The sequence below is a fragment of the Anolis sagrei genome, chromosome 3, assembly GCF_037176765.1.
Source record: "Anolis sagrei isolate rAnoSag1 chromosome 3, rAnoSag1.mat, whole genome shotgun sequence".
Taxonomy (NCBI): domain Eukaryota; kingdom Metazoa; phylum Chordata; class Lepidosauria; order Squamata; family Dactyloidae; genus Anolis; species Anolis sagrei.
Window position 1 is genome coordinate 142,399,538 of NC_090023.1, and position 14,043 is coordinate 142,413,580.

Sequence of the window (14,043 nt, forward strand, 5' to 3'; positions counted from 1 at the left end):
AACATGTGTTAAAAAGGCACTTGAAACCACTGGCATTTTTTTGTTGTGAGGCAGTGCTGGTATAGTACACAATGATACTTGTGCAGTTTGTTGAATCTTACTTGATTCTGTAACAATGCCAGAATCATGACCTACCATGGTCTTTGCAGCATCTGTGCACACATCAATACAATTGTACCATGGTATCAAGTTTTCAATTAAGAAGGCAACAAGCAGGGGAAAAAATTTACTAACGCTTGTAGACATGGAAGTGGCTTGCAATACAAAATATTTTCATAAAAAAGAACCTGAAAATTTGTACCGCCCAAACATCTTAAACACAGCTAATCTGACATCATCCATAGATTTGTGCAGTTGTAACAAAAATTTTGTTTGACTTATATGGAAATTGTGGCATTTTAAACATTGTTTGATAGATCCTGGATTCGATTACACACAATGTTATTTGATACGAGCACAATGGATATCAAGTTTGAAGAGTTTTTTTTTTTCCACCATGCAGTTCACTACCTTCACTAACAATAGTTTTATAAGAATTTCAGCAAGGGTGTGAGGTTTACCAGCAAGAGCCAGGTCATGTCTTAGAGCTGTTGTTATCCCCCTTTGACTGAGCAGTGGTTGATGGCTAATGACTCTCAGGTCTTATGGAGCCCATCTTAAGCCACAGTTTCATTTCAATGGAAGTTTAGCAGTTAACAATTGGAGGAAGAAGAGAAGGAGGGACGCAACATGGGCTGCTTGATGAAGCCTCTCACAATCACTCGCGGAGCCCCAATGGCTCTGCGGAACACACTTTGGGAACCACTAAACCAGACATCCTCAAGCTGCGGCCCTCCAGCTGTTTAAGCCTCCAACTCTCAGAGGCCCTAGCCAGCTTGTTCAATGCTCCAGAATACTGGGAGTTGGAGGCAAAAACGGCTGGAGGGCCGCAGTTTGAGGATGCCTGCTCTAAACCATAGTGCTTTCTTCTCCTGGCAGGGGAATGAAGGAGGTAAGATGTCATATAGATTGTACCAGTCTCACTGCTTCATTATGGATTATGCCACCACCCCCAATCGAGGGCTGAGATAGTGAAAACAGCATTGCAAGATGCTCGCTACCACATGAGATATGGTGATCCTTTTCCATGGTGAATCAGCCATGGTTCATTATGCAGTAATGAACATTGGGTAAATACAGAGAAAATGTAGTACGTGCCATTCTTTTAAAAATGTAACATGTACCATAATCAACTGTTGAATCAGGCTCAAAGGACAACAAGAACCAAGCTTGAAGAGGCCTCATCTGTATAAAACTGCTGGGAGGTCTTGGATTGGGTACTGGATGCTACCCCAGTCAGTTCCTGAATCCATGACTTTGTAAAGTCATAGGTGAGCATTCAAAGTACTAGTTACAAGTAAGGACCTCTCTTCCTAAAACCATAATGTGGTGAGTCACAGAAACCACAAAGAAGAATGAATTCATATTAAACAATAGTCTCAATGGTCCAATGGAATTCACAGTAGTGCTTTTAAAAAGTTCAGAACTACATGTCCTAAATTACTAATATATATAATTTATCATGAATATAAATTTCCTTACTAGTAGATGGGCATCGAAGTACAATTAAGACAAAAATACATTGCCAGATATTGCATAGTCATTGGCACAGAATATGACTTTATCTATTGACTTTTAAGGCTTTGCTTTAATATTCCACTTCTTTGTTTCATTCATTCCGGTCACTTTGATTTTACATTTAGAGATGTTACTACTGCTTGTTCTGAGTGTTCTCAGTTAAATGATAACATTCTCCAAGATCCTGGAATGATTTCAACTGCCAAAGGCTGATAGTATCAGCACAGCCAAGTTCTCATTTCATTGCATTATAAAGAACCATAAGAATATACTAAGAAGAACAAGTTAAGAAGCTGGCTACTAGTAGTTCAAAAGCAAGATCTCATTCATGCACAGCCAGGGATGGGAGTCAGGTTCCTTTCTACTCCTGTTGTTGTTGTTGTTGTTGTTGTTGTTTTAAACCAGCAAATGCTTTTGTCTCCACTTACATCCTTCTAGATAGGCTGATAAATTGCCAAGAAATATAATTCAAAAACAATTTAATATCTGGTTTCTGCAATATAGTTGAGGTGTATTTTAGCAAAGAGCTAGATTAAAATCTATTCACATGTGTTCTCATAAAATGCGTCTCAAATGGAGTCCAGCATAGAGAAGATATTTTAATCCACAAGAGACCCCCCCCCTCCCCCCGACATGCTGGAATATACAGTCAAAGCACTCTTAATTGATGTGAGGGTATTCCACTGTTGAACAGTTCTTACCATCAGCAAGTTCTTCCAAATATTTAGGTGGAATCTCTTTTCCTGGAATTTGCATCCATTGTTCTGTGTCCTAGCCTCTGGAGCAGCAAAAAACAAGCTTACTCCGCTTTCAGTATGACATCCTTTTACATATTTAAATGTTGCCATTATGTCTACTCTTAACTTTATCTTCTTCAAGCTAAACATACCCAGCTCCCTAATGTGAAGATATAATTGACGCTATAGTGCCAGACTCTGCACCATGAGTAAACAGCAATTTTTCAGTACAGCCAACATTTACCATGTTCCAGCTGTCATGATTTCTATAGATTCATGTGGCAATGTAATGCAAACCTTTCTCAGAAATACTGCATTTGTTTAAGATGCATAAAATTGTACTGATACTTACCTTTGCAATGGTTTGATCCAGTTATTATTTACATAAACAGAATCATACATTTTGTTCCATTCATCTTTTATCCATGTACTCAAATTTATTCTATTGAAAAAGAATCTAAGGAACTGAAAACAAATTATGCAGTAATGAACATTGGGTAAATACAGAGAAAATGTAGTACGTGCCATTCTTTTAAAAATGTAACATGTACCATAATCAACTGTTGAATAAACAATTGATCACATTTTATATTTTTATAATTCTATTAAACATAGGTAAAGGGAAAGGATTTCCCCTGATATTAAGTCCAGTTGTGTCAGACTCTAGGTTGTGGTGCTTATCTCCATTTCTAAGCCAAAGACCTGGCGTTGTCCATAGACACCTCTAAGATCATGTGGCTGGCATGACTGCATGGAGTACCATTACCTTCCTGCCGGAGCGGTACCTATTGATACCATATTATCCATATTACTCCAATACTTTTGAAAAGAGGGTTTTCCTACTTTGAGATCTGATTTTGGGCAACCAACTAGTACCACTTTGTTTTTCTTTATCTAGTTTTTGAGCCACAATCATTTGCATCTTAACAATATTCCATATCCTTGGTGTATCGGGTGGTAACAAAAAAACTAAACAATTTCATTCCCATCCTATATAACACAACAAATGTGGAAAAGTCAATTTAGGATGGTTTTGCTTGTTTTGTGACTATCTCTGAACAGCACAACAGAGAAAGTAATATGATGAGGTAATGCTTTAAAGCAAAAGGAGAGTGAGAAGGAAAAAGAAAAACTGTTCTGCTTCAAATAATGGGAAATCAGCTCAAGAATAAGTAACCTGTAGTATGATTGATAGTCTATTTGTTTCTTTTTAAAGAGGCTAAGATTATTACAACATTCAAGAGACAATCCTGCTCATCACTCCTCAGCCTGCATCAAGATTTAAGAATTCCTGCCAAATCTTTTGGAAATTGATACTCTTCTGAATCTAAATATAGCACACTATTTGATGGGACAGTATATTTAGAATATACTGCCTACATTCTTTGAGACTTTGGAATTCATGTCTTCTTTCAGTTCTACAATTTTATATTCTGAGGTGTATGTATAACATACTTAAACCAAACCCAAAATTGTTCCTTCATATTCTAGCCAGCTAGCTTGTTTTATCTCAGGGTCAGCTTGCTTTCTACAGTATAGGTTACTTTTAAGATTATATTAATCCTGGGATATTTTACAGTAAGATTGAGATGATATTCTTTCCCTCCTCCTTCTCAGACTTCTATGCATCCTTTTTGCTTCCACACATTAAATAACAGTATTCTATTATTTTGTTTCATTTTCCCAAAAGCACAATTATTTTAATTACCTTACATATCTTAGCAACATCCAGTGATTTGATAATTCTGCCGAACTCCCGAAGTCCAAGTTCTTCCAGTTGAAAAATGGCCAAATAACAAATAACTATCAGAAGACAAATACATAAAGACCAATGTTATTTCAGATAATAGATCTACTGTATTTTGAGTTCCTACTGTAAAAGTTCTTAAAATGCCATGTCATTACTCTGCATGACACTTTAGTGTATGTTACAGTCGGTCTAATTGGACAGAATAGCTTTTTACTATGAATAATTTATTGCATATTTCCATAATAATTCATTCCTAAGTCTTTTTAAAAAATATTTTTATTAGTGGGTTTTTTGTACATAAGTGGGGTGAGGGTGGAGGGTTAAAAAAATAAGAAAGAAAAAAAGAAAAAAATCTTTTTAAAAACCCCAGGGGAAATAAAAACATGGGGATAGAGTAGGATAGATTGGGGGGTGGGGGTAATAGGCATGGGGGGAATTGATTCAAGGGTAAAAGGGGAAGGCTTGAAAAAGGAAAGTTTGGGGAGGGCGAAAAAAAAAAGAAAAAAACCAAAAAAACACAGGGAGGGGGTTCTTCCATGTCTCTTCATAGAGGGTTTCTACAATATAATACTAGTCTTTACTTCTTCGGGTATGTCCTTCCTTTCTTCTTTCTCCTTGTGGTGAATCTGTATACATTAATGTTTATAGTCCCTTTTATACCAGTAGCTTAATCCTGTTTCTTTTGATCCAGGTCTTCATTCATTCCTAAGTCTTCACACACATTCATAAATAAAACAATTATTCTTAGGAAGCCTCTATCAGCTTTGCACATTTGGATCTTGCAATCTGTCCATCATTCTTGGCAAAATTGCTACGAAGTTCTTTGTCCTGAGTATATGTTATGCACTGACTAGGATAATCAACTATTGTAGTACACCCACTTCTTTTAAAGCGATACGTTTTTATATACATACTAAAGAAATATGAGTCGTAACCTCAAATAGGATTGTCCTAACTTTATACTGGGGTCACTACAAACTTCTGAGAGAGAGAACTTAGCAAACAGAAAGTAGGTGAGGGAGGAGGGGAAGAGGCATCCTCTTCTGGGCCAGGAGTTTCTCCCTGGAACTATGCTGCCTTTGCTTGCCTTAAAGAAAGAAAAGAGAGGAGGGAAAGGAGGAAGGGAGGGCCTTCATTGGACATCCTAGCTCTGAGACCTCTGAAGCAGAGGGAGGAAGCCCCCTCTCACTTGTGAGCGTATCTGGGTTTCGCCTTCCATTCTCATGAGTATTGTGGGTCTCTCCTTCCCTTCCTGTCTTGTGAGTGTGTTGGTCTTTCCTTTCCTTCCCATCTTAGGAATCTGGGTGTCTCTCCTTCCTTTACCATTTTAGAAGCCTGGGGTCTCGCCTACCGTTCCCCCTTTCTTTCCCATCATGAGAGTCTGAGTGATTTCTCCTTCCTCTCCATCCTGTTGGGTCTTCATTACAGTGGGAGAGGCATCAAGTCTAGACTTAATTCTTCTCTTTCACTCCTTTTGCCTCAGTAAAGTCTGATTTGTATACATATTTTACATATCTGGGGTGGCATATACATTTCACAGACAAAATGGGGTCAGGACTTGAAAAAGCTTTAAAAAACCCTGATCCATAAAATCGAAGACTTTGCTATAATCTTAACTAGGTCATTTGCTGTTGCATCAACAAACCTCTGTTTTAGGGCTACAAAAATATGACTAATATTCTTAAGACAAAAAAAAAGTAGAATGGATTTTAAAATTAAGATCTTTTTAAAGGAGTAGAGGAGGAACTTGATCTCTCGATCTTGTTAATTTCCCCAGAGCTCCTTTCAACACAGTTGCATTATATACTTGAAGACTAATTTTTCCTCCTTTCTCTCCCCCTAAATAGGCTAACAAAAAAACCTCTCAATCTAGTTCCCATATTTCTTTTCTACCCTTTCAAATGGAATTAGATTCTCCGTTTCAGAAATTTCTAGTCAGATTTTAAATCAGTATATACAGGCTCTAGACCACACGTGTTAAATACAAGGCTTGTAAGTCAAATTCAGCCCACCACCTCATTTTATGTGGCCTGCAAGGCTTTCAGTTCCAGGGGAACATAGTTACTTTTATACAGTCTTACATTTACAAATGGCCCTTAGAAACAACCATAAAGCTGATGTGGCCCTCAGTTTGACACCCCTGATTGAGACCATATGCAAAGATTTAAATAAATATTCTTATGTCCTTGTATATTTACTGTAAATTTATTATTTTATATAAATTTAAAAATGCAATAAAATATACAAAGCCTGAAATACACTGAGTTTTTTCTACAATAAGCAGCCATATCTTGGGCTCTTTGCGATCCTTGTCACGTTTTTTCTGTGTTGTAAATATATAGAAATTGTATCAAGCAGAAGTTAAATAAAATTGGAAGGTGGGAAAATATATCTACCACATTGCAATTGCTTTCAAATATGTACAAAAGATATAAACATAGAGGAATATGTTTCAAGTGCATTCCCTTTGAAATCTTACACAAGGAAATAAATTTTAAAGCCTTTTTTGGAGGAGGTAGCTATTTTGGCATCAAAAAACATAAAATCTAGTTTCACTTTAAAGTTTCCTTATTTTAACTGATATAAACTTTCACAGACTGTAGCCTCAGGCCCCATCTGCACTGTCAGGTTATCTGCTTTGAACTGGATTATATGGCAGTGTAGACTCATATAATCCAATTCAAAAAAGATAACGTGGATTATATGCTTTGATAATCTGGATCATATGGGAGTGTAGACAGAGGCTGCAGACACACTGAGTGTTTTCTGTGTCTTTGGCAAACTGTGTCCCAAGTGTTCCTGCACCTAAAATTTTGGAACACAATTTCAAGTGAAGCAAAATATTAAATGAATAAAATCATCCAGGTGCAACAATTAACAAAACCTTAGATATTTTTAATGTTCCATTACACCCTGACTACATAATTAAATACCTACCTATATACAGATTGCGTTCAGACAACAGGCAATGTTTCCCATCTCGACTATAGAATGCGCTGACCACCACATCCAGAAGAGGCTTAAATTCTATACAGCCAGCCAATGTTTCCATCAAAAAAGTTTCATTCTTCACTTTAGAATTCTAAAAAGATAAAATTGATTTCAATTTTAGGGGGGGAAAGTTTCACACAGAGGAGGATGGGGATCACCCCCATATTGCATGAAATGATAACTTGTGTGTCCAATAAGAATGTCTGACTTAAACGCACTACAGGTCCTTTGGTAGTGATGGGAGACTTTTGAGAAAGATTGTGAGGCTGATACACTTCATGAATTATCGTTCTGGGGGGGGGGGGGGGTCATGCCAACCTGATCAAGATTGGAACTGACAATTCTAAAGCCACTGCCCTCAACAGTCTCCCCTCAGTTTATAGACTTGCTGACTACCAAGAAAATGAGTAGTGATAGAAAAGACAGATTTTTTTAAAAACTCTTTTTATTACTATCCTAGGTGGGGATAGATTGCTCCTTCAGCCTCTCTGGAATGGCTATTCATGGTCATGATCTTCATTTTTATTGTGATTTTTGGTAAAAGGAAAAATATCATAACGCAACAATAATAAAACAGGCAAACAGATTATATAGCCATATATTTTTGAGAAAAAAACTAGTCATCTACCTTCTAACTCAGCAGTTCTCAACCTGGGGGTCGTTTGGCCATTTCGGAGGGGTCGCGAGGTTGCCTCCTTTGGCCCCGCCCCCAAGTCTTTGGCCCACCCTCCAAGGCTTTGTGCGAGCCCAGGCCTAGCGTGAAGGAGCCCTCACCTGCCTCGCTCTCGTTGGCCAGCAAGGGCGTGTGCCAGGCGAGGGCTCATTCGCATGAGGTCTGATCTTGCACAAAGCCTGCCTCGTCTGCTTTGCACTCTCGAAAATAATTTTAGGGTTGGGGGTCACCACAACATGAGGAACCATATTTAGGGGTCACAGTGTTAGAAAGGTTGAGAACCACTGCTCTAACTAATATTAATACAGTACAATTATATATCTACTATAACTAATAAAGCAAAAAGCACATGAATACACAAAAAACAAATACATAGACATAAACACACACAAAAAAGCTAATAAACAAATATAAAACTATTCCACAGACCTCACACTCTCCGGTGGTTTTTACATTCTAACTAGTTTGTCCCCATTATGCACAACAACACTTAATAACATATTGCTACTTCATAAATCCCACAGTTGATGAATCTAGCCATAATTGTTATAACATATTAGTCAATAAACTCCAATCTCTCTTTAAATTGGACCAATATTTCAGCTGAATCAATTTGTCCATCACAACTAGTTGACAAATTATTGTAAGCTGTTATCAAAACTTTCAACTTGTGTTTTCCATTCTGTTTTTCTTCCTGAAAGCACTCTATACAGGAGATCCTATTGTCTTTCAGTTCTCATCTGATGTGTATTGGTCTTGCTGTGGCACATGACTTCACAAGAGAAGTAATGGTCAGATTTCTAGACAAGAACTATGGGGATATGATATAGATAGATAGATAGATAGATAGATAGATAGATATCCCAGAAATGACAGCTCCCCTGCAGTCATATAGAATGAGGATGTCAGAGAAGGACAGTGTCACTCGCTTTGAAGGAAGATAAGAATGATCAAAATAGACTGACAATAACTTAAGAATTAGACTGACAGTAAATGAAGAATGTATATATATATATATATTGTTAAATCTAATGTTTTTCCATCCTCCATTTTTATGAATGGGTTTCTTCTTCTTAACTTATCCTTGGAAAGCATTCTCCTGTTTAGTGAAACTAAACTAACTTCATTAAAAACGTATTTGCTTATGACGTACAGGAATATTAATAATAATAAATTTTATTTATATCCTGCCACCATCTCCCGAAAGAGACTCGGGAAGGCTTACAAAACACTCCAGGTGCAATATAACAAATCTTACATGAATATAAAACAATATCACAGATAAAGTTATAAATCAACCACTAACACTGTAAGAATACAATGTAAGTATACAATGTGCAATCAAATGTTGATATAATATTTTATACTGATTAGAATTCCAATTTAAAACATTAAAATAGAATTGAATAAAGAGGCAACCGACATACCTGTAATACATGAGCAGATTCTTCCAAGAAATCTCCAATATTCTCAGTTACGGGATTTAACTGGTTAAGCCGCTGGATTACTTTTTCAATGTGTCTCATCTGAGCATCCATTTTTGCGCTGAAGAGTCCTGTGAAAAATGAAATATATTCACAGTCTGACCAACGCAAAATAGAGAGGCACCATGACTTCCACTGATCTAGACCAGGCCAGTGCAAATTTCGGCTCTTCTGGTGCTTTGGATTTCAACTCCCACAATTCCTAACAGCTGGTAAACTGTCTGGGACTTCTGGGAGTTGATGTCCAAAACATCTGGAGGGTCCAAGTTTGCCCAGGCCTGATCTAGATACTATACTCCTTTGATGTAGTCCAAAATCCCATTGGCTTTTTTAGCTGTTGCATTACATTATTGGCTCGTGCTCAACTTGTCCACAAGGACTCCAAGATCTCTTTCACATGACTGTTGCCAAACCAAACATCATCCATCCCGTTTCTGTGCATTTCTTTTTTTTTTTCTGCCTTAGTGTAGTATGCTACATTTCTCTTTATTGACATTCGTTTCTTACTTTTGGCCAATCAGCTCTCTAATCTGTTGAGGTCCTTTTGAATTATGATCCTGTCTTCTGGAGGATTAGCGATCCCTCCAGAAGCAAAACAGTCTGGAACTCCAATTTTCAAAACACCCCCAACAAGAAACAATTCAACAAACAGCAAATCTTCCACATTAGCAGAAAATGTTACTTTTTTTGAATAAACATGAGGACCCTTCCACACAGCTGTATAACATTTAACTAGATTATATTGCAGTGTGGACTCAGATAATCCAGTTCAAAGCAGATATTGTGGTTATCTGCCCTCTGAGTCACATAGCTGTGTGGAACGTCCGTACAATAATTTCGATCCAAAGGCTGCCTTCTGTTTACAAATATGATGCAAGTGGTTTTCACTTGATCTCCACATGACTATTTGTAGTGGTACACATAGCATCCTTGAAGTCTCTCTGAGTCCTCAAAATAAAGTTCTAGGCCCCTTTCTACACTGCCATATAAAATCCAGATTATCTGCTTTGAACTGGATTATACAGAAGTCTAGACTCATATAATCCGGTTCAAAGCAGTAACGTGGATTATAAACTCTGGCCCCTTCCACACAGCTGTATGAAATCCCATATTACCTGCTTTGAACTGGGATATATGGCAGTGTGGACTCTAACCCTTTCCCACAGCCCTATATCTCAGAATATCAAGACAGAAAATCCCACATTATCTGAGTGTGGACTCAGGTAACCCAGTTCAAAACAGATATTGTGGAATTTCCTGCCTTGATATTCTGGGATATAGGGCTGTGGGGAAGGGCCCTGGGTTATCTGAGTCCACACTGGGATTTTTTTACCTTGATTTTCTGGGATATAAGGCTGTGTGGAAGGGCTCTGGACTGCCCTATAATGCAGTTTCCGTATACAGTTGAACTGCATTGAACTGCATTATACAGGGTGAGGCAGCATAACTTCTTTTTAAAATGCGCGCCATTCAGTCAGTTGAAGACGTAGAGGAGCGCTAGTGGTCTCGTTTGAGAGGCGGGAGTATAAGTTTTGTCCTGACACATTTCAGTTGCCATCATGCGTTGGAACAGTGAGGAGCATGCTTTTGCCGTTGAGGCCTACTTTTCGAGCGGATTTGGAGTGGCTGGCCCGCTCTCCAGATTTGGCCCCTTGTGATTTTTTTCTATGGGTTTTTTTTTAATCCCGTGTTTCTGTGAACCGTCCAAGGACCCTACAAGATTTGAAGACCAACATCCAGGAAGAAATTGCCAACATAACACCTGCTTTACTGGCAAGAGTCAGGACAAATGCCAGAAATCGGTTTACTCAGTGTATGGAGAATGGGGGACGTCACCTACCTAATTTGATCTTCAAAACTACGTAAAACAAAACTTTAGATATATGCCTACATTATAAAAAAAATATTTCTGATTCATACAATGGGTTCTATTAAGTTTTGAAAAAAGGAAGTTATTCTGCCTCACCCTGTATGAGTCTGGACTGCAATATCTGTTTTGAAATGAGTTATCTGAGTAAGCACTGCCATATATTCCAATTCAAATTAGATAATGTGGGATTTTATTTAGCTGAGTGGAAGGGGCCTCAGGTAAACCAGTTCAAAGCAGGTACCATGGGATGTTCTGCCTTGATATTCTGGTTTACATGGCTGTGTGGAAGGGCCCTTTGATAATCTGTATTATATGGCAGCGTGGAAAGGGCGACCTTCTGCTTAAACTTAACTGGGATGTTTTTGATGAGCAGGAATCCCACTGCACGAGTGACGAGGCTGCCCTCAGGAAGCCGGCTCGCCCTTCCCGGAAAACGATTCCCTGCCCTTTGGGTCCTGCGAAGGACAAAGAGCAGGCAGGCTGTTCTTACCACGGGACCCGCTCCTAAGCGAAGCGACAGGGCAGTCACCGCGAAGGCAGCCCGAAGGGAAACACAACGGCGGTGTCTGTTGCTACTAGTTGCTTAGCAACTGGGGGAAAGCAACGGGAATGTGACTTTGGGGGGCTTCTGAAATATCGCGTGGCTTCAGAAGACGCGCCTTTGCACAATGTTTACAGCGTCGAGGTCTCGATTGGCTGGTCTCCATGGTAACGGCGCACGACTGTCGCGTGGAACTGACTTGTTCGGCCAATGGGAAAAGAGATCCTTGCTTCCGGAAGCCTTTGTGCTGAAGGATGCCTGCCTTTCCCTCTTCCTTTCCTCCCTCATACTGATACTATTTTATATTTCTATAGGGCCCTAGAAAATGACATTTGTAACCCAGGAACAAGAAACGTGTTAAATGGGCCCCTTCTATACTGCTGTATTAAATCCAGATTATCTTTCAACTGGATTATATAGCGGTGTAGACTCATAATCCATTTCAAAGCAGATGTGAATTATCTGCCATAGTGTTATATATATAGACTAGCCATGCCCTGCCACACGTTGCTGTGGCCCAGTCTGTGTATATGTGTTTTGTGTGCGTATATAGAATCTTAGAATCATAGAGTTGGAAGAGACCTCATGGGCCATCCAGTCCAACCCCCTGCCAAGAAGCAGGAATGTCGCATTCAAATCACCCCTGACAGATGGCCATCCAGCCTCTGTTTAAAAGCTTCCAAAGAAGGAGCCTCCACCACACTCCAGGGCAGAGAGTTCCACTGCTGAACTGCTCTCACAGGAAGTTCTTCCTCATGTTCAGATGGAATCTCCTTTATTGTAGCTTGAAGCCAGAACAGAAAACAGAATGTTGGGAGACAGGAAAAGAGATTTAAAGATGGGCTCAAAGCCAACCTTAAAATCTCTGGCATAGACACGGAGAACTGGGAAGCCCTGGCCCTTGAGGGCTCCAGCTGGAGGTCAGCTGTGACCAGCAGTGCTGCAGAATTTGAAGAGGCACGAATGGAGAGTGAAAGAGAGAAATGTACCAGGAGGAAGGCGCGTCAAGCCAGCCCCAACCAAGACCGCCTTCCACCTGGAAACCAATGCCCTCACTGTGGGAGAAGATGCAGGTCAAGAATAGGGCTCCACAGCCACCTACGGATCCACAAGAATACTGATTATGAAAGGCTATCCTACTCGTCCAATGAGGGATCGCCTAAGTAAGTAAAGTGTAGGTAAAGGTAGTCCCCTGACATTAAGTCCAGTCATGTCTGACTCTGGGTGTGGTGCTCATCTCAATTTCTAAGCCGAAGAGCCAGCGTTGTCCATAGACACCTCCAAGGTCATGTGGCCGGCATGACTGCATGGAGCGCCGTTACCTTCCCGCCAGAGCAGTACCTATTGATCTACTCACATTTGCATGTTTTCAAACTGCTAGGTTGGCAGAAGCTAGGGCTGACAGCAGAAGCTTATGCCGTTCCCCAGAATCGAACCTGCGACCTTTCGATCAACAAGCTCAGCAGCTCAGTGCTTTAACCCACTGCGCCACCGGGGACTCCAAAGTAAAGTGTATCTAGGAATAATAAGAATTGGAACAGACCAAGCTGAAAACGCTGACAAGAGCCACTCTTTGGGCCCTTCCAGACAGGCTCTATATCCCAGGATCTGACTTTGTTTATCCCAGATTATTTGACAGTGCGGACTCATAAAGCAGAATACCTGGGATCGGAATCCTGTGATATAGGGCCTGTCTGGAAGAGCCCTGGGAGATTTTTATATATATCATATCCGTGGGCCTGTATTGGGCTGCATTGTAAAATAAATTAACTTGCCTTTACCACCTTAATAACACTGGGATACGGAAACATGCTACCACATCACCGTAATAGACGCTAGCAACGCAGTTCTTAGTTTACAAATAACTCTTCTATGTCCTGTTATGAAGCAAAGTGGCTTATTCTCAAGGAAGGCGAATCAGCCTTTCCTGCGAGCTCAAGATTGGCTTCGCCCCCGTCGCGAATCACGCGCTCCTCCCTCAGAGCATCCCTTTTATGCGAGCGAGCCTTATTTGCATAGACCCGGCGCGTCCAATCACGCGCCACTGCCTCCTTTGCATGGAGCCAGCCGGCCAGTCAGGGAAGTCGGGGCTGGGCCCTCACGTGCTGTTGCTAAGCCCTCGCTTCGAAGTTGTTGCCTTCGTGGCCAGCCAATCAGAGGGTGGGACTCCAGAACTGTCAACATTCTCTCAGCCTCAACACCCTGGGCTTGTACCTGATTGGTTCTGTCAGGCTCAGGAGCTCGCACGGCATGTTATTAACTGGCTGGGGCAGCTGCCCATCAACCTGACAGCCATGGCACCGAAGACTTGATTTGTTGAGAGAGACTTTGCAAGGCCCGTTGCTCTCGCGAACTCTTTAAGTTTTCCCCCTGCGGCTTG

At 40.2% G+C, this 14,043-nt stretch overlaps 1 protein-coding gene across 2 annotated transcripts in view; it reads right to left on the reverse strand.

Moving 5' to 3' along the window:
* CFAP99 (cilia and flagella associated protein 99) overlaps nt 1–13,958 on the reverse strand; it is a 31,891-nt gene extending 17,933 nt beyond the window's left edge. The window contains exons 1-5 of one of the 2 annotated variants that reach the window (XM_060769307.2): nt 13,878–13,958; nt 9,196–9,323; nt 7,042–7,186; nt 4,063–4,157; nt 2,707–2,819 (exon numbers count right to left, since the gene is read on the reverse strand). In XM_060769307.2, the coding sequence (XP_060625290.2) occupies nt 2,707–2,819; nt 4,063–4,157; nt 7,042–7,186; nt 9,196–9,306 (464 nt within the window). In that variant the 5' untranslated portion in view covers nt 9,307–9,323; nt 13,878–13,958. Of the gene's footprint in view, nt 1–2,706; nt 2,820–4,062; nt 4,158–7,041; nt 7,187–9,195; nt 9,324–11,612; nt 11,816–13,877 lie in introns of those variants that run through there. The other variant, XM_060769308.2, reaches the window with a different exon arrangement.
* Nucleotides 13,959–14,043: the final 85 nt, after the last annotated feature.